Genomic DNA, 21,747 nt, shown 5'->3' with positions numbered 1-21,747 from the left:
TCTTGGAGAAAAGTGCTAGTGAGGACGCTGAACTCCGAAGGGAGGTGGATTATGAGATCCCACATCGATTGGAAAGGAGAACAAAACACTCTAGCAGATGTGTTTTTAAAACCTCAAGGAGAGAAAACCCAAAGAATACAATATCTACTAGCGTGTTATGTTCAAACCTCGGAATTTGTCTACAAGTTTTCAAATGTGACTCGAACATTCAAAATTTAAACATTATAACACAAAGAGATTGAGAGAGAATACAAGATGATGCTGAAAAAAGCTTGGGGGAAATTGCACCAACATTAAGGTTCAATCAACTATATGGTTAGATCAACAAAAGAATGAAGGGCTAAAACCAGTCAACAAATGATGTGACAAAAGACTATACAAAGAATGATACAAACTCTCAGATGCTAAAACTACTCTTCTTTGCTTCGCATTTCTGAGGTAGGGAGCTGAACATATAGAAGGGTGGTTACATAAAATAATACATCACCCGGTGATTAAGCAATTCTATTATTAGGGGAATAACATATATGAAAATTGATACATTCATTCATACTCACAATAGATTAGGAGTTGCATTAGAAGTCAATGTCTTAGAAGAACATACAGATGCATCCGATGAATCTACAGCTCGTTCGAGATCGACCAATGGTTTCAGTCTTCTCTCTACCTCCTTGCTTTGCAGATTGATCTCCTCCAGAACCATAGACAAAGCGGATTTGCAAGAATCCTCGTCCTGGAATGCTAGGATCCATCTCCCATCCACAAACGGTTTCGTCTTTAACTTTGACGGGGTACCGTGTTTAGCGGGATCCAGAAAGGGTAACGTTGATGGACGAATTCTCAAATGCAGCCACCTTGAGTGTTTTTCATCAATTCTAGGCTGATAGGAGCAGAAAGAGAGTTATAATTTGAGAATTCATAATCATCCAGCCAAGGACAGATTAAAGATTTGCCATTAAATAGTATCATGCGAATGAAATCTTACATTTGACCCAGCAAGAGGTGCAGCGACTCGAATAATTCCATAATTCGGTTTCGATGGCACTTCTTCAGCAAGAATTATCCACCCGAAAGTTCCCATAGAGGTTCCAAGGAAGTAAAAATGGCGCTCTTTTCCCCTCTCAAACGCAATTCTACAAGGAACAGAACCATCTACATAGCAAGAACTAGGATGGTTATTCACATACTCATGGCAACCTACTTGATGAATTTAAAAATATGGTAGAACCTAAAGTATGCAATTCTAAGTTTAAAACTAACCAAGTCTCATCTCAGCACCCGGTTTAGGTCCTGAAGCATCTAGTTCAGCAACCTTTGCACGGGAACATTGAGGAATTTCCGAGGGAGGGCCAATACCAGGCTGTTCTGACAAAGCCTTGCCATGGGAAAATGACTGAAGTTGGTGTAGAAGAACAAATACCTGGAATGGAAAGAGGACAAGATATTGCTGAAAGAAGCTTCATGCTGAATAGTAAATTGCATGGGGAAAAACAAATAGAACAAATATCCTGAATCTTTTCACTCTCTTTCACTTAGTCTCACCCATTTCGGAGGGAAAATATGTTTAAAGTAGCTGACATTTTTTTGTTTAAAAAACAGTTCGACTTTAAGACAATAATGTACGTGCGTAAACCCGCATCTGTCTAGAGCTGAGTTTCGGATGATCAATAATTAAACTTATCTGGACAAGTGATCATAAGCTAAAGTTTGGTGGAAGTTAGTTTTTCCCTTCTATCTTGATTAATGGCAGATTCGGAAGTTGATTGAATGGGTTCAGAAGATATTTCAGGGCATTCTCACAGAGAATTTTAAAATTGATGCATAGCATGATGCATTTCATTCTTTTTGGAATAAGAAACAGAACAAGCGTTATAGACACAAAAAGGAGGGGCGAATAACCTAAGGGCCCAAAGTAGAGATAACCCCCGCCAAGGAGTATCTTCCCAATACAAAAGCATGATGCCTTAAATTTTCCCTTGGTCGGGCATCAATAACTGGTAAGTTTAAAGATACCTTTTTGAAATTTATGGCAATCTAGTGTATGATATTTTATTGTTTGTTCCCTTTTATTTTTGTCCTTTTTCTAATTTGTTAACTTCGAACGGAATCTATTTCATATTTTACTAGCGAGAGGGAAGTACCTTAACCAACTCAGACATTCTTTGACCAGCAGCGAATGATGATTCAGGTGGAACAGCATCATCTGTAAGGACAAGAAGTAACATTAAAATCTTGGGGCAGTAGCATTCAACTCACCATACATTAAATGAACCACCCAACTTCTGACAAAATAATAGACTATGAATCTTATAGCTAGTCATTATTCTTACCTACAACAGAAGCCTTCGCATGGTGCAAGAGCATGCATTTTGGTTCTTTCCTTGGTGATGGGGCTTCAATTACTACGAAAAGTTTAGTGGTTCAGCACCCAGAAAACACTTGATACACTTAACATTCGTCAAATCACATTAAATAAATACCTCTTTTGCACTTTTTCCACTCNCGAGAAAAATGTTCTCAGTACTCTTCCATGTATAACTTACTTTCAACAATTTTAGATGATGACTATTAAACTCCGCCTCACTGTAAGGTAACAACTGACGCAGAAGCCACCCCCCATCCCACAATATTTCGGCGGAGATATTTGAACGACAAAAGAGGCTGACCAATGCATCTAGCACCTAACACATGGCCAATAAAGATGGACTGTTCGTTAGTACAAGTACAAGAAAGATATTGCTCACTGTTACATGAATAAAATGATAACATTTCAGGAGTCATAACCATCATGATTCGTGAAACAATGGACCCATTTATCATTCATTGTAGCTTTAAAAGTCTGTTATTTTGGGTTTTTTTTTTTTTTTTTTTTTTTTTTTTTTTTTTTTNTTTTTTTTTTTTTTTTTTTTTTTTGCTTCAGCTTAAGTGAGATACTTTTGGCATCAGACTTAGTAACACTAACACACGCACTCATGCATGTTGAACGGCGTTTCTGATCCAAATGAAGATCATATCCATTAGATGGAGAGAAGTACCTCAAACCTATGGATACGAGGGCTTGCACCTACTTTAAGAAAAGATGAAATGCCATAATCCTGACATTAATAGAGTAGGTAAGAAACAGATCAGCAAATGATCAAACCAGAATCAAGCAGCATAAAATTTAAAAGAGGCATCAAATGGCGGTAATACAGTGTCGTAAATTTACATTTTTTCATCCTCAAAGTAAGCTATAAGTAACCAGGGTAACTCCAGAAAAGTAATTAAGATATTATCCAACTAGCTCTTAAAAGTCTTCTTTGGGTCGGTAGTAGTTGGGAAGATAAAAAAGAGTACCTTAAGCTTCTGTAGGTAACCATCAAGTTCAATATTGATGCCACCTTTCACTGAGGTATTTTCTGAAGAAAAGAGTTGCTCCTCGCCGGAATCCTCACCAACTAAGGCTTCCTGTTGAATATAAGTTACAATTTGAGTCCTGTCCCGAAAGTGTTTGTCCAAAACAGTGTACAAAAGAAAACAGCATAATATAAGGTTCTTAACGGGTAGTAAGTACTCAAATTCTGAAAACATGATCCAATGTGGCAGTGAACTGCACCGGGTAGAAAACAGTTATATGAATGAGCTACATATGTGAAAGCGTCACAAAAGAATATAACTCAGTTCAAATTTACAGATCAAAAATTTTGAAAATCTTATTCATACGTGATATGAGGATGTAAAAACAAAAAACAAATAGAAGGTTTAAACTACAGAGGCCATTGAAGATGACCAAAATGTTAACCAAGTGTCATGGGTTCAATCCCCACAACGGCATCAAAATTTATTTCATTGAAGTTTACCAAATGCTGTAATCAACCTGTATAAACTGATATAAATCTTCAAATATCATAAATGTGTGCAAGATTACAAACAAGAAAATAAATCATAAGTTCATAAATGAATGCTTTCAAATTAAATTTAGAGCAGTGTCCAAAATCATGTTTAATGTGATAGGCACTCAAAAATCAATAGATTGCTATATATATCTGAAATAAAAGAGATCAATTGAAAAATGGAAATGCCAAGCAGACATGTACTTTCTTTCACCATATTGTCAATTTGAGATGTGCTCAATAGTGTTCGCTGGTGCCAATAATAATAATAATAAAGCCTGACAAGAGCATCAAGGGAAAGGACCGACACATGCTATTTATTGAAACAGAGTCGAAAAATTGCAATATAGGATCATCATGGAAGAGTACCAATAACAATTTCTTATGTTGTTTTCTTTGAGGAAGAATTCCGATAGCATCCAGCATTGACTCATCCAGTTCTGCAGAGATATTCAGATGCATTATAAGATCAGAAAAAATGGAGTTTAGGAAGCTGAATTTCTGCGCTGATCTGACCTTTGGTTTGCAATAGTGTAGCCAGAACGCTTAAAGCACCCAAGACTTGCACATCGTCCCCAATTGTAATATGAGAAAGCAAAGCTTCCCTGCCAAAGCATACATGTTGGGTTATTTAGGAATACTACATTCTGACACGCCTGAAGTATTATTTAGACCAATATTCATTTACTATTGAGTATATATATCATGCAGAGTCAACCTGCCTCCCACTGAAGGGAAAGAAGAAAAGAAAAGATATTGAATCAGAACAATAGTTGAATTTGGAGTTTTTAACAATTGCAAGAACCACTATAGAAAATAGAAATTGGAAGTTTCAGACTGAAACCCATCTCGCATGCACAAAAGAAAGAAAACATAAGATATAAGATCAGAAATTATTATCAAGGATCAAAAGCTGGTATTTTCAAATAGCTGTAGATAAATTATTAGGAAACCAAGTTACCAAGTAAGTCTTCAAATATAACAAGTAAATAGTACATTATTCTCAGAAGTTTAGATACTGTTGACGTTTGTGTTATCGAAAGTGTGTTGGCTCAAAGCAGCCAGCATTGCTGTGAAGGTCATAGTTGATAGTTTGGTTGACGAGTTCTAAAGATATAAACAGTAAAATGGGGAAACAGGAGCAGTCACTATGGGTAAGTAAAAGCTCCCTCAATTGGTTGGAAATGCTAAGTCAAATGTAGTAGATGTAATTCTCAAATTCGGTCTCTTTGAAAGGTGTATTGACTACGCAAGGACACCAAATTCAGATTGCTTGGAATGACCAAAGAACTACAGACTTCTTTGATTTATTGGGATCAAAGCTGTATTGTCAGAATTATGGTTGGAAAGGAATTAGAGAATTTTGCAAGCCAAATCCCTCTCTTGGTTGGTTTGTTTGGATTCAGAATGTTTTAAGGCTAAGCTTGGTGTTCTTTCCCAATCATTTTGATGATTTCTCTCTAAATGTTGTTTGCTATAATTGGATATGCTTCCATTCTTCCTTTAGAAGCATTGTTCGGGTTTTTTTTTCCTTTTTTTTTTTTTTTTTTTATGTTCTTTACACTTCTATATGGAGCTTCTATCTTTGGAGCGTTAGTCGCTTTTCATTTCTTCAATGAAAAGTTTTGTTTCTTGTTAAAAAAAAAAAAAAAAAAAAAAAAAAAAAAAAAAAAAAAAAAAAAANAAAACAATAACTAAAGACAAGTAATATAAAAAAGAAATCAAATCCTCTTTTACAATTTTAAAATAATAATAGCAATGATAAACAAAAAACTAATGGGAAGTATGGGAAGTACATGAAACTGTCGAGGGGATACCTTCATCTCCTCTTTAGACTTAGTACGAGTGCTTTTTTTAGCATTAGTCTCATTTCACTTCTTCAAAAAAAAAAAAAAAAGTTTCATTTCTCTACAAGAATATCATATAGCAAAAAAGATAAGAAATAGAGGTCTTCAATGACGTGAACAGTGGGAAAGGCATGACATGGGAGAGGTACAGAGAGAAAAGTCAGGCTCTTGCTGATTCTATGAGTATAGAAGAGTGGCTCGTCTAATTCAAGACTCCAAAAAAAAAAAAAAAAAGATCTTTTTGTCTTGTGAAAGATCTTTTGTCTTGTGCTGTGATGGTCAGTTATTCTTGTGTGAAGTAGAATGGCATGTTCTAAGAAGTATTCAAGTTGATTAGTCATCACACTTTTGGAGTGTTTTGAATCTCGGACAAGTGAGGGGTTGCGTTCTTGCTTTAAGGTATTCATCCACAAAGGATGTGTTACTCTTGGCTATATAACACATTCTATGAGGTTTAGGGGTCAGCATACCCAAAGGTAAGGAGAGTGTAACTGGATCAAAAAGCTTGAATCTACAGATCCTTGTTAGGTTTCATGTCTCTCTTTAGGCCTCTCATTAATAATCCAACACACATTTATTAAAGAACATTTAGTACAAAACTCTACAACAGTACAAGTGTAGGAAAAATAAATAATATTGGAAGCAAAATACTTGCAATCAAATCCTTTCGGCAAGCAAAATAGACCATTGTGATTTCAGATATCATAACTTGCAGACTTCATGAAGCAATTTCCATAATATCATTTTCTCTTGATTAATCATTTAAAGGCATAAACCTCTTTTACAGTTGAAAATTGTAAACGGGTGTTTGAATACGGCTAAAATGACACTAGAACTTTAAGCTCGCTATAATTGACATAAAATGTTACCTTAATTCCAAGTGGGAGCCGGGACAACCATTCTTCATAGTCCCATCTTCTAACTCCGGTTTAGAAGCAGATGAATCCGATACTTCTTTTCTTAAAGATTCAGCATCCAATGGCTGCCTCACAATGCTATCACTCCCGGATGAGTTGCTGCTATTATTTTCGCAACATAATTGAGCCATAGTCCCATTAAGTCCGTCTTCACAGTGTGGGGAGAAGGCATCCAATGGACAGAAAAAGGCAGCAGAGATGGTGTTCGCCAGATCTTTAATTTTAACTATGCGCAAAATGCAACAAAGCAAATACAGAGAAGTGACAGCTCCAATATGTATTCCCTGGATGTTCAAAGTTCAAACTACGAATGGTCACAAAAAAAAATGCTATGAAGTAGAAAAGATTTGTTTACTGATAAATGATACAGGTATGAGACTGAACTTAAAAAACAGTACAATTTATCATAAAAGGAACAATCCGCTTACGAAGGCAGCTAGATAAATAACCGAAAAACATTCAAAGCCTAAACACTAAGAATTTTGAGACATTAAAATTCATTACCTACCTCAGATTTAATAACTAGCTCATGCTGAAATGACTCGAGATTCTCTCACACAAATGCAAGGCATGGATGGTAGCCAGGTAGAGGGTTTTGTTCTAACGATAGAAGAACTAGAAATTATGGTGGCCATAAAAGGATTTGAACGCACTAACCATATATATGTATATATATGTATGTATATCTTGGACATGTTAATGAAGTCTGATATAAAGATGCTCCAACTCTTTTTGAAAAATTCAATTGAGAATCCACAGGAGTATCTTATTGCTGAGACAATTGAAGCTCCTCTAATTTCCTCTTCCTCACATGCACTCCCAGCCAAGAGATTGAATCAGCACTACCGAAAGTCTCAGTTAAGATCAAGGAGGATCCAATTTAAATTAATCATCTTTGGCATAAAGTTGGAAAAAGAAAACAAAAAACAATCAGGATTCTCTATTTGCTATTGAAACTCAGAAACTTGGCACTAGAATCTATGAGCTCCATATGAAACTTTTTTCTTCTTAGATATTTGGAAATAAAGAGAGCTTTCATTGCCATCAAGAAGCCACAGTTTCTTATAGTGATGATTCCATGATGTAGCTTCTTTTCAAGTAGGATCATGAAGAGTTATTTCCAGGGATTTTCTAACATCAAAATCCACAGGGGAGAGAACACAAACCTCCAAAGAATCCAACTTATCAACATCCTTGGAATACTTAGTTTCTTGTGACTTATCTTGCCAAAATAATCTTGGTCCTACAATTTCACTCCAAGGCCTTTAAGTAGCACATAAGGAAATGTCCAAGCTGTTAGTTGGAAAGAATGATTATCCATCGTTAATCACAAAGATCCAGGAATTTGGGTTCACTAAATCATATATTTTCAAACCAGAAGGCAGTGGGACCTTATCTGAAATTACCTATCTTGAGCATGACAGGAAGTGAATAAGAGATTGTCCTGGGAAGCATTCCAGCTGAGGACTGCTGAAATCTTTGCACCTGAACATGAGAGAAGAAAAATTGAAAGATTTACTATGGTGGGACCAAGTGATAAAATCGATTCAGCATTGGAATGTTTAAAGTAGCAAGACATCGATTTTTGTGGATTTTCTGAAGAATCAAAAAGGAGGTTCCTGATTTTAATCCACCCACCATAAGAATGAACCATCTGGTTTTTAATACATTTTCCCACACCCCATGGTTGGAAAGAGAGCTGAAAGAATCCAAATACGCACCAATCCTATTGGTAACATATTTGATATTTATATTTTTCATTTCAATAGAGCTTTAACTGGATGTAAATGGGTTCAAGGAGAAGGAACGTCAGTGAGTTCCCAAAGCTTGGAGGATTTTGTACCAACCATCATGGGAATAATCTCCTTTCATTGGAAGACTCCTCGAGTGGCCTCTTGACCAACAGGATCCTTTTCTTATGTCTCATCATCACTTCTTGGCTACAAAGTGTACCTCCTTCTACCATGGTTATGTTAAAGTAATTTGGAAGGAAAAATTTCCCACCAAAGTTAAATTTTTTCTTTAGGAGGAGATCATGAGCAAGATAAACATGTGGATTATATAAAAAATAAAAAATAAAACCCTCCTACTGCTCTCTCCCCAAATAATTGCTACCTCCCCAAGTTGAACAACGCGTCCCTAGAACCATATATATATGAGTCATTGCCTCTTCTTTTTAGAAGGCTAGTAGTCTATTACTCAGGCTTCTGGATGATATACCTCTCTTCATAACAATATAGTGATTAATCTCTTCAGAAGGAAATCCAAATATTTATGTTAGAACTTGATCAGAAGCTTACATTAGACAACTCGGATTGAAATAAATAACAGAAAACATTCGGCAAGGAGATCAACTACATTCCCATTTTACCTCAATTTGCACACAGCAGCTCTTGGGGCAAACTAGACAAACTCTTATTGTAGTTACTCCCTTAGTAAGATTTGTACTAATTGGAAGGGTTCTTTGCAATCTCAATTATATTTCTTGTATATTTCATTTCTTTACTTTTTTTTCTTCTTTTAATTTGAATGAATTTCTTTTTTTTNAAACCATTTCATTGATGTATGAAATAAATACAAGTCCTATCAAAAAGATAACTGCAATAAACACCTCACTGAGACTATGAAGGTTGTCAAACTATAATTACAAAAGGGAAGATAATGTTTACTCCACAAAATAGCAAGGTAAATAATAGAATCAATGAAGGATCCAATGCTTTGTTGCTTATCGTGAAATGCGAGCATTCCTTTCCAACCATAAATTCAATAAGAAAGCAAATAAAGAGTTGTGGCAAAGTATCTTCTTTTCCAACTTGAGAAGTGTATAAACGAGCAGTGAACCAGCAAAAGTTTGCTAAAAATAGCTCCAGATGGCAGATGCATATTGGCAATCACTAAAAAGATGACTTTGTGTTTCATTGCTCCTTAAACAAAGATAACAGCTAGGAGAAATGGAAATCCATGGAGATTTTTGTTGAAGTTTGTCGAAGGTGTTCATACAAGTATGGCCAAGTTCCCAAACAAAGAATTGGACTTTTCCGGGAGAACAACTTGTTAGTAACTGGGAGCAAAAATCACCGTTTGCCAAATTGCCCGAATATGCAAGATTTTTGGTTTGTGAAGAACAACCCATCATTCTCTAAAGTCCAAAACCATCTATCTTCCTGTTGCAATATTTTGCTGGTTCTCTAAAGTCCAAGCCCAAATTGCCCGAATATGCAAGATTTTCTCCACCGAAATAACATTTTCCTCAACCCTCTTTTCATTGAAGAACTTTTGAGTATAATGAAAGAACACACAGCCTAGTAAAGCAAGCATGGAACGAAGATAGGGCATATTTAGCAACTATGAGGGAAAAGATTAGGTTGCTTGTGGTTCCTATAATACAGAAAATGTTGGTATTCTTGGGCTCACTACTATGGAAATGGTCTTTCTTTCGACCCTGAAAGATAGGCTTGATAGTGGCATCATTCACGAACTTAATGTGTACCAGAATACATTCAAAAGGGTGCTGAGGCATGGCTGGAAGGGCAAGGATAGAGGTTGACGAGAGGGGAAGAGTGAGAAGAAAGGAAATGGGAGAAGGGGAAGAGAGACGTGAACATTCTAGCATGAGAAGGATAGATTACAAGTTCTAGAGTTGTATATTTCGTTACATTAAGCAATATGCTTCTCTTTCAAAAAAAAAAATAAAAAATAAAAAGAAGAAAAATAAAGAAATGAGGAATCTGAATGGCCAGTAGATAAAGGAAGTATAAGACAATATAAGGCTACTTTCGAGATAAGATGGACATATACTATCAGTAATTAGCCCATTTTTTAGTTTTCTAATGAGAGGTTGTCTTATACCTGCCTTTTGGAGTTTCAATAAATTGTTTCTAATAAGACGTTAACAGCCATAAAACACTCCTATCAGAGAAAATGTTGAAATAAGACGTGATCGCAATGTTGTTAAGTGTATGATTTAAAAGTAAATGACATAAAGGATGAGGAGAGAGTAAGAAAATGTCATACATTAACAGCCTCTATCCTCAAAGACGGAAGAAGCAAAGGAAATATTAAGTGTCGCAAGATGTTATCAGTTATTAACATTCCCACGTCAGGAATCCCTGCAGAAATAACGTCACTAATATAGTATAGATTGTCTTCAATTTCATCTACAGCAGCAAGAATTGTAGAAGTTGAGAGCTCAGTGCTTCTGTAACCAAATAGACATTTAAAGCCATGGTTATCTTCTATGCAATCCTATAATAAATAAAATAAAATAAAAATGTTCTTACCTCACTGTCTCAAAGACCAACTCATTCAACTTAATACACTGCTTCCTAAAAAAGTAAACTAAATTTGAGAAATATTCTGCATGAGGAGGGCTGGTGATGAATCTATTGACATAATCATCTCCAACTGAAATCAAAATTAGCACATTAAGAAGCCTATCAACTTACCATGATATTATTAATCAGAGAAGTATATAAGAAAATAGTCGCAAAGACAAACTAACCATGGTATACATTAAGCGTCAAAGCCCGAACTGCTGTGCGGATCATAGTTTCTTCATGAAAAGCAAACCGTATAGCCTCTACATACATTGGAAAAGATACTACTTTATCCTACATGGAAAAATCTCATTGTAAGAACAAAATCACAAGTACACATTTACCAACAATCTGTGAACAAAAACCATATACTTAGTATGAACAATGTCTAATAAAGAGACCTATCCTAAATAAAAGTATTAACTGTTGGGAATTAGGCAGATCCTCTCTTTATAATTGAAAATGATTGTCACATAAATGTGTTTCTTAATTGCATCTTCCATGTGCAGCTGTATAAATTCAATTAGCAAGAAAATAGTGGTCCTGCTAGCCGCTAAAGACCTTTCCTTTTTTAACGTATGGTACAAATACTACTATTCCTACAAGATTAAGTAAAGAAAAGTATGTAATCAACTTGTTGGTTTGCATGCAATGGAAGCTAAGGATGATCATCAGTCCGTCGGCATTGGTTTTCGGTTCAAACCAGCACTGACCGTCAACGTATTGGTTTCCAACAATCGGTTTTGGAGAGGTTGGTTACACTGACTGACCATTCATACTAGCAGTAGGTTGGTTTTGGTAAGTTTCATGACTTTTATGAACAGAACGAAACCAAAAAACAAAAAAAACAAAAAAAAAAAAAAAAAAGGGGAATAGGGAGAAAAGTGTAAATTGAAATGAAGAAAGGNAGAAGGAAAAGGGAGAAGAAAGAAGAAAAAGAAAAGAGAAAAGAAAAGGAGAAGACAAGAAAGAATAAAGGGAGGACAGAAGAAGGATGAAAAAGAACAAAAGAAGGAGAAAGGGAGAAAACGACTCAAAATCTGAAGGACACGAGCGAGAGATAGAGATTGAGGAAATTAGATTAAAAAAAAATAGTAAACAAATAAATTCCCAAGTAGCTGCTGCAGCAGCATGACATTTTTCTTTTTCAACCAATGGTAAGCTTTTTAAAGGTCTAACAGATGGCCCAATTATCAATACACAATGACATTTAACATTTTCATGATTGTTTCTAGAATATCCATCGATCCTTTTGTGAAATGAATATCATAGACATGTTTCTCCTTCTGTTGACCCGTATGCTTTAGCGAATATACAAACACATCAATAATTGAGACATAAAGTAGTTTTAGCATCTGCCCCCAAATTATCACCTTTGGCCAAGGATTTGGATCATACATATTAAATGTGATAAAAATAATACTTGAAAAGATTGAACACAATATATATAACAAGCAAAACTTACCTTTTGAGTTTTCACAAGAAGGGAGATTGTGTTCTTGTTCAGCTTTCCACTAATTGCTCTTATAAAAACCATGAGAACATATTCATAGTTGTCAGATGACCAAAAAAATAAAGCAGATAATACCAAGAAAAAACTATATGTAAAAGAAACTACTTTGTTGTAAGGAAATGCAAACAATTCAAAACAAACCTTAAGAAAGATATATAGTAAGACAACAACTCATCACTCCGGAAATCAAATGCATATGTTATTAGCTTGTTCATATGTTCAGTACTGAATAGGTAATCTGCAAGAGACCCAAAATGGTCAATTCCATAAACAGAAGTGGGAAGATTGAATCCGTTTACGAAGTTATATTCAGAAAATTACATATAGCATGTTCACTTTTAAGGTTCTGAATTATAATGCTCATTGTCTGCAACAACTGAAGTGAAACACTTCCAGTCCTGCTAATTGTCAAAATTCGTACAAATTCTGCCATGATTTGCTTCTCCATGAAAAACCTGAAAACAGCCACAAGTACATAAAAGTTCTGGAATGTTATAAATTTACCTAGAAACAATAAGCAATAAAAAAAAATTAAAAAAAAAGCCTCACTCAAAAAAGGATGCATCGTGCTGGTCACCGTAAGTTATCAACTCTGATATCGATCGCAGCGCCTCAATAACAAAATCCTTCATCCAGGTATATAATTAAATAGTGCTATTACACATCCATGAAAATTCTTATTTAACACGTTACCACTGGAAAGGAAAAATCAAGAAGCATTTTTTTACCTTATTAACCTCATTGACTATTTGAATCTTTAGCAGCTGATCAGTTAAATACCTGTGTCCCAGTAAATTTAACAAATTTTTTGAAGTGAAACAGAATCAAGAAATATGGATGCAAAGTCTATCACGTCCTCAACAAGCAACATGTACTGTAAAAATGTTTTTAAGATAACAATAACATCATTTCACACAAAAGGGTTAAAATTAGTTATGTTTTACAATAAATATGATGAATTTAAGATGATGTGGAAATGTATAGAGTAGGAGCTTTGGAATATTTGGTCCCTACTGAAGTTTTAAAAAAATGAATCTATCCAGATCAAATATCTATGCCATTAATCTTTTGTCTTTCCTTTATCTTTTTCTTTCATTTTCTTCTTCTTCTTCACCTTTCCTTTCTCTTTTTTGTGGACGAATATATTCATTGTATATCTATATTGGACTTGAGATTTTTCGTTGTATTTTTTAGTATATATATACTCAAATGTTCAGTGAGATGACTTCCCTATTGATGGAATCACTATTAAGGAATATTTGTGTAATTAAGAGATATTTATGTAATCCCTTTGAATAAGGAAAATATTTCCTAATATCTAGTCGGTTGTCTATCTTTCTCGTTGTGGATTCCGATTCAGCGCTTTCACCAAAATCCCATTTTCCAACCCCTACCCTTTCCCTTTCAGTCAAGCCTTTTTAAAAAAATATCCAGCAAAGTATATCTAAATGTTCACTAGAACCTCAAGTTTTTTTCCCCGATGGCTTTCAGACTGTATAAGTTGGGCACTTAAGTTCAATATAGTATCCTGACTCTGGAGTTGTATTTTAGACCTCTTAGAAGCTTGTAACTATGTTATTGGATACACCAGACCTAGTTTTTTTGCTATTGTGTGGGGTACTTGGCTAGAGAAGAACAATAAGATTTTTGGAGATTCTAAGAGATCTAGAGATGAGCTCTAGAACTTGGTTAGGTTAAAATCTTCGTTAAGGGCATTCGTTAATTGAGCTTTTTTTTTATTACTTTAAATATAATATTAAAAGTCAGCATTCAACAACATCCATTCTTCCAACATTCTAGAAAATAAATTTCCACTCAAACATGAGCCATTCGTCCTCCCAAATTATAGCAAAGAAGGGTAAACGAAAAAGAATACAAAAAGAAAGCCACCAAAAGCAGCCAAACAGCTAGCTATACAAAGAGAGACTCCAGTTTAAAATAGTACGACCTAGCAGATAATTACAAAAATCCATAAATAGATGAATTTAGATTACATTCATTTGAGGTAATAGAATATCAATGTCAACCAATATATCCTCAACTGCCCTCCCCCCACATTGAAGTCAAAAAGGAAAATATCAGTGCTTAAAGAGAGAAAAGGTTGCTATCTCATTTTAGCCCAAGAATAACAACCATTCATCAAAGGGGCTTCCATCAAAGAAATATTCTGAGTAAGTTGGTTGAATCCCCCATACTTTTAACCATAAATCTCCAATAGATTTTCTAAACACCTATCCATAACCAGTAAATATCCGCCTACGCCTAGATCATAGATTTCCTTTAAAAATCTATTTCTACCTCGAGAAGAATTTGGCACATAGTCATTGGAAACTCGACATGGTAGTTCATTTCTCATTGAGAGTAAACGCTCCACATTTTTTCATAAATTCAGCAAGGGCAAGAGCTCTTTTGGCTTCACTCCTTCCTTATTCTTTTGTAGATTTAAAGAGCTTTACCATAAAAAGATGTTGGGATGGTCTCGATTGCAAGGAGATGGAATGGAAACCCCCCAAAAGGGTTAAAACGGCATTTCTTGCTCCTTCGAAAGTAATATACGATGTTGAATTGGGGTTTTGAGCATATAGATTTAACTTGGCTGTAAAAGGTTGTTGTAACCTCAACTCTCTTCTACTCTTTTATATTCTTTCATTTTTCCTAATAAAAGCTTGGTTTTCATCCAAAATAAATTTTAATAAAATTAAATTTCGCCTCCTTCTAAGCACCATCACCTTTAGTGGCAGCCAAGATGCTTAACATTGACGCATTCACGACTTGGGAGGCCTATCCTCTAAATCTTTGGTAGTATCACCAATCAGAGACTGAAAATCCAACCCTCCCTCCCTTACTGTGCAAGGCTATTTGGAAGTTTAAAGTTCCCAAGAAGGTTAAGATTTTTCTCGTGCACTCCCTCTGATCAGTGCCATAATACGGCTGACGGTATTCAAAGAAGATATCCCTCCACTACTAGCCCCCTCCTAACAGATATACCCTTTTTACAAACTAGAAGTCACAAGATATGATCCAAAGAAAACACCAAGAAAAAGGTGAAGAAAAGATTGATTCTATTTCCTTATTTTATCCATAAGAAAACTACAAACCCAGCACGAGAACTACGGTGGTACCAGAGCAAAAATAAAATAAATTACACACCCAGCAAAGGTAAGAATTAGCATTGACAAAGAAAGTTTTCCAGTTGAGCAATTCAGGCAGTGTTGAGTAGCTAACAGTCATACTGACGGTGCCCCAGCAAAACATACATAGTAAAAACCAACAAATTATCTAAAATTCAGTTCCAAACCTGAGTTCTTCCAACGAGAATCGATCCCTGGATCTCCAGAAGGAAAACCACATGGCTAAACAATCAGAGCCCCGAACTCAAATACCCAATAATCATTCTGTACCCTAAACCCAATCCATCTCAGAATTGAAGCTTATGATTGCAGAGTTCTTCTCTTCAACAGCAACTACCTGCCTTCGACACGGGGCAATTGAAGAACGCTTTTCAATCTGATCGAAAGCTCTTTCGATGGAGGAAAAGCGACGGAGATCTTGATCGAGCAATTTGGGTATTTTGTTTGAAAGATTTTGCAAAGAAAACTGGAATTCCAAGGCTTGTGTAGAAGAAGAGAATCGAGAATTGTTGAAATTCTGATAGCAAAACGGAAGATTTGATAGAGAGAAAGAAACGCCTTGAGCTGGAAAACCAGATTGTGTCCGTCGGACTCGAAGCATTGCATTGTATCGATGAAGACGGACTTAGTCGGTAGATTGGGCCATGGTGTATTGATAATTGGGCCGTCTGTTAGACCTTTAATGGGCCAACACCACGGCCCATTTAAAAATGGAATGGAGTTTTAATTTTCAATTTTATTAGATTTAAATTGAATTATTTATAATAAAATAGTTCAATAAATTTAGAAATTTAAATATATATATATATATATTTTAGAGACTAAATTTGTAATTTTCAAAATTTTAGGGCCAAATTGAGACCAACTTCGAAATTCAGGGACTGATCTTGTAGTTTAGACGAAGAGATTCAAATATTTTAATCTATATAGTTGAGATATGTTCAAATTGGTGTTAATTTTTTATATTATTAAAGTGAAAATAGGCATTTATATTAGAACGATTTGAGTTTTCTAGATCTAAACTAATTTTTTTTTATCGTTACTATATGCATGTACCAAATTTACGAGGCACATGTGTGGAAATCTTAGTGGATTTTACCCGAATTGATGGGAATTACTGTGGGTTTTTTGGCCCTTGATCTCATTTTAATTAATTTCAATCCATTGATTGATGTTTTGACGATAACAAACTACTTTTAACTATTAACTATTTTCAGTATTTTGAATAGTGGACCCTATAAGGTTGGGAATAACAATTTCAACCACTTTTCAATTACTCAAATCAGAGCTAAGACGAAGAAATTACAGTCGAAACAACATACCCGACGTGATGATGTGGCAGCAAAACTAAAATGATGAGCAAATCAAAATATATCAAAGTATGACACTTATAATTTTAGAAGAGTAAGGAAGGGTGGAATTTTTCTTATTATTATATTTCTAAATAAAATGATTTTTACATAATATAAATTTAAATCTAACAGTTACTCACCTTCGTTTTTATTATTACTATATTATATTATATTATTATATTTTAAAATTTTGCTCACATACTTTTTATTATATTGTGAGAAAATAGTTGTGAGTGCTTCAAATTTAGAGAAAATAGTTATGAGTACATCACATTGTAAATCTACTATTTGAGAGAGTTGTAGTGTGTTACTACCAAATTCAAATACTTGTACCGGTCTGATCCTACGCTGTGAAAAAGATTGAATTTGCTCTTAAACTCGTAAAAAGAGTTGTGTAGCGGTTTGGCTCTGATCCGTGGAAAGAGTCGAGAAAGTTGTTTATTCAAATTCCCAAGAGACACTTTGTCTTGAATTATTTTGTTTTAGTAATTATCATCTTCTACTTATTTGTAAAAAGTTTCATCATTAGAAAAATTAATCACGTTTAAACACTTTTATCTTTAAAACCCTATTCACCCCTCTAGGGTTGCCATACCGATCCAACAATTACGGCTCAATCAGTGAAGTCGGGTCACTTTGACATACGATCATCGAGCTTTACCACATCATGACATACGACTATCATCATGGAAGCAACCCAACCATCAACGCCCGTACAAGTTTAATGTTTTAGCTATTGTTCCTAGATTTTATTTTTTAAGCTGATTGTCACTCAATTAATTGTTGAACGTTGCTCGTGCTCTGTATTGTCAAGCTCGTGCAATAACAAAACCAACCCAATTGTTTTTAAGAAAATTTATAGTTCTACAAACTAGTAGATCATGAAGAAAAAAAAACTCTCAAACGTAAATAATCTCATCATGGATGAAAATAAATTTAAAAAACTTACTTCTAAACTCAAAGATCTGAATCATACCACGAGTAGTTTTATTAATAATAATTGTGGAAACACATTGATAACGAAGAACGAAACTTCGATAAATGAATGCTTCAACCCATATGTGCAATGGCGGTTTCTATTTGTACCTTCAATTCCTCTTCTTCTTCTCTCTCGGCCTGTAAAAGCCCAATATTTTCATATTAGATATACGATATCGAGAAGTAACTTTCAATGATGATGAAAGTTCTCTATTTATAATCATTTAAATAATCAAATAAATTACTAAGGATACAAAAAAAATAATAAATGAATATAAGATAATTGTATATAATAGAAGGACGAATATGATACATATGATAATTACGATGAAAAATATCTAAATATTTGACTATAATAAATGGTCAAATATGATAAGTATGCACGATAGAAGTCAAATATCTAAATATTTGACTGTAATAAATGGTCAAATATGATATTAACCATGATAGAAATCAAAAATCTAAATATTTGACTGTAATAAATGGTCAAATATGATAGCACGATAGAAGTCAAATATATAAATATTTGACTGTAATAAAGGGTCAAAAATGATACTAGGATAGAAGTCAAATATCTAAATATTTGACTGTAATAAATGGTCAAATATGATTAGTAAGCACGATAGAAGTCAAATATCTAAATATTTGACTGTAATAAAGGGTCAAATATGATACATATGATAAACGGTGATAAAGTACTAAATATTCTCAATCATACAAGATATTTGTCGATAATATAAGGGTCAAATATGATATATATGGTAAACCATAATTTAAGACTAAATATCCTTAACAATGTTGAACCCATGTTTATCCCGTAAATTAATCAAACTTGGAGTTTATTAGACAAACCCATAAATCTCTCGGCAATACCACACAAAACCAATTCCTTCAAACTCGATCCCGTAACTCAAACTTCTTAAACCTCCATTCAAAACACAAATTTCCTAAACATCGACTTCTTAAGCCTGAACCCTAAACCGTTTCAGGCACCACTACCCCTAAAAGAGGTAATGAGAGTACTGTTAAGGATTAAGGAAACGATCATGGGTTTATAAGTAAGGAATACATCTCCATTGGTACGAGACCTTTGAGAGAAACAAAAAGTAAAGACACGAGAGCTTATGCTCAAAATGGACCATATCATACCATTGTGTGGAAGTCTGTGATTACTAATTACAAGAGTACTGTTGTGATAATTCAACATCGTTTATGAAAGGTTATATAATACCTACATTAATTGAGGGCTAGAGCTAGGCGACTCAGATTGATACGACAGTTTGGAGGTAGGAGACAATAACACGAGCGACAGAACAAAGCTAAATCATGGACCTACGGCTTTTGCAATATTGCAAATTTAGAAGAAAAAAAAAGTAGCTGAGACGAAACCGACATGGAAAACGACATATAAAAGAGAGAAAAGGGACAAGAATGAGGAGATAGAAAAAGGAATAATTTTCGGGGCGTGAAATTCAAACTTTTGTCCTATTGATCAAGAAAACAAATTTTATGTCGCAGTTAATCCATGTACCCCTCATTTACTCGAGTGGTACAATATCTAACAGAACCTTAAACTTTCAATTTGACACTAACCTCAATGAAGAGCGTGTTCAAGAGCTTGTTTGCGATGACACTGATATTAGCGGTAATGATCTTCAACTTCAGCGATTCAATCACTTCCCAAACCTTCAATATCGTGTCGCCTCTACGTAAGCACGTTAAACTCACCACCATCACCTTCTCGCCCACGTAATTCACACTCAACTAACAACAACAACAAGTTTCAATCAAACAAACAAAAAGTCCTAGAAATTCAAATTTCGAGATTCAAACTCACTTACATCGAGAACTTTGATCGAGGAAGACGATGAAGCGTCGGTTGTTTGCTGATTCCATTTCATGTTCGTCCAAATTTGATCTCCATTTTCGTTGTTCCATTGATTTGTGGTTCTTGATCTCTCGTTGTTTACGCTTGATTCTAGATTGAAAATTTCTGTTTCGATTCTCTTCTCTTCCGCTCGCAGCTCTTGGATGTATGCAATCGCATCTTTTATTATTGACGCCTTATCCATCTGTCATCACCAACATAAACTTTAAATAAATAAATAAATAAATAATTGAAAAAAAATATTTATTAAAAATTAGTAAAATTAAAAATATTTATATTACTTTTGATAATGAGTTTTAAGAATATTAATTAAAAATAAAAAAAAATAAGGATATTTTTTTTGAACTTTTATGAAAATTTTAGATTATTTTTAGTTTTTTTAAGGGTATTATGGGAATTTTCAAAAATTTAAAAGTACTGTATTTTTATTAATTTAATAACTTAAAAAAGTTATTATGCGTAATGACTAAATTGCCCCTGAACGGCTAATTTAACTAAAAATAAATTTAATAATAATTATGCTAATTTATATTTAGTCTCAATGTTTTATTATTTTTTAAAATTTAACTGATATAATTTTTAAAAAATATTTATGATTTTTTCACTTATTAAAAACCATCAATTTTTATATATAATTTTTTAAATGGAAAATATTAAATTTTTAGTCAAATTCTAAAAATAAAAACCAATTTTTTAAATTTTCAAAATTTAGGTTTGTTTTTAAAAATATATAAACAAAAATAAATAATAAAACATGAAAAATTATAAGCGAAAATAATATTTATAAATTAAAAAAAAAAAGTTTATAAATTTAATTTTAAAAAAAAAATTAAAATCTCACTTTGGTGATATTGGGGACCACAGCTCGGAGAGCAATAAGCCTATCGTTAAGCTTCTTTCTCCGGTTTCTCTCCGATACGATATTCTTCGACGCCTCCGACGGCGACGACGGCGACACCTTCCCCTCCGGCGAGCTCGAATTGTAAGCACCGTAAAATGCTTCCTCCAGTCCCCACCCGCCGCTAATTTCAAAGGATATTAAAAAAAATTAAAAAAAATTAAAAAAACAACGGATTCCGAAAAGAAACCTGCCGGAGTCTTCCGTCAGCAGAAACATGTCCGTTTCCCAATATTTCAGATACTCGTCGAGAATGTTATCCATCGGCGGCGGATCGGGCGGTCGGCCGGAGGAGACGGCGGCGATGATGGCGGATTCTGATTGCGATATTATCTATGGAGAGGAAATGGGTTCCGTGCAAATCGGCGCAGAATGGGGAAGTTTTTATAGGGTGAAAAAACGGTTCAAAATTTGAATTAAACTTTAAATTTTTACTGTCTAATAATTAAAAAGTTAACACGATAACGTTTATTGAGGTCGAAAGTTCAAATTTTTACTGTTATAAATCGAGTTATTTTGAAATAACTTAGATGTAATTACGATCAAAATTACAATAAATTTTAGAAATGACAAAAATGATGTTTGAATTTATAATGAAAAATGATAAACTTAAGACTTTTCGTGAGCATTTATATTGTAATTAGTATTTTTAATTTTAAAATATTCTAATATGGTCTTAATACTCTATTGAATTTTAAATTCTAAACGGGTTTTTTTAATGGTGTTTAGGAAGTCATCGAATTATTGAAATTTTAATTTTGTTTATAATACATTTTCGGCATATTTAATATTATCGAGTTTTCAATCTTACTGTCCGTATGGTTTGAAGAGTTGTCTTATGCATGATCACACGTGTCCAGTGGCCCTGCACGAGTTATATGTTTGATATGTGTATTGTGTTTATGATATGATATGATATGATGTGTTGTAATGATATGGTATACACATATATGCTGTAATGACCCATATCCACCGCTAGCAAATATTGTCCTCTTTGGGCTTTCCCTTTCGGGCTTCCACTCAAAGTTTTAAAAC

General features: G+C 34.1%; 2 protein-coding genes across 2 annotated transcripts; both read right to left on the bottom strand.

The window, feature by feature from the left end:
• Nucleotides 1-262: 262 nt before the first annotated feature.
• On the bottom strand, nucleotides 263-16,180 carry LOC111798511. Its single transcript, XM_023681710.1, is given in 21 exon segments — nucleotides 263-880; nucleotides 986-1,152; nucleotides 1,261-1,420; nucleotides 2,142-2,203; nucleotides 2,331-2,402; nucleotides 2,481-2,507; nucleotides 2,510-2,681; nucleotides 3,036-3,095; nucleotides 3,337-3,447; nucleotides 4,242-4,312; nucleotides 4,389-4,477; nucleotides 6,589-6,920; nucleotides 10,651-10,834; nucleotides 10,917-11,040; nucleotides 11,138-11,246; nucleotides 12,418-12,475; nucleotides 12,607-12,703; nucleotides 12,787-12,920; nucleotides 13,015-13,091; nucleotides 13,194-13,245; nucleotides 15,764-16,180. Coding segments are annotated over 21 exon segments (2,538 nt in total). The 5' UTR covers nucleotides 15,817-16,180; the 3' UTR covers nucleotides 263-553.
• A 1,770-nt stretch (nucleotides 16,181-17,950) lies between these two features.
• On the bottom strand, nucleotides 17,951-20,980 carry LOC111799245 (transcription factor bHLH35-like). Its single transcript, XM_023682711.1, has 5 exons — nucleotides 20,903-20,980; nucleotides 20,656-20,836; nucleotides 19,768-19,998; nucleotides 19,520-19,690; nucleotides 17,951-18,064 (listed from the first exon to the last, which is right to left on the bottom strand). The coding sequence occupies exons 1-5, from the start codon at nucleotides 20,974-20,976 to the stop codon at nucleotides 17,999-18,001; spliced, it is 723 nt and encodes a 240-aa protein (XP_023538479.1). The 5' UTR covers nucleotides 20,977-20,980; the 3' UTR covers nucleotides 17,951-17,998.
• Between the last annotated feature and the right edge of the window lie 767 nt (nucleotides 20,981-21,747).

The sequence above is a fragment of the Cucurbita pepo genome, chromosome LG07 (genome assembly GCF_002806865.2).
Source record: "Cucurbita pepo subsp. pepo cultivar mu-cu-16 chromosome LG07, ASM280686v2, whole genome shotgun sequence".
NCBI classification, from domain to species: Eukaryota; Viridiplantae; Streptophyta; class Magnoliopsida; order Cucurbitales; family Cucurbitaceae; genus Cucurbita; species Cucurbita pepo.
Note: the sequence above shows the minus strand (reverse complement) of the source record. Positions and strands in the feature narration are given on the sequence as shown.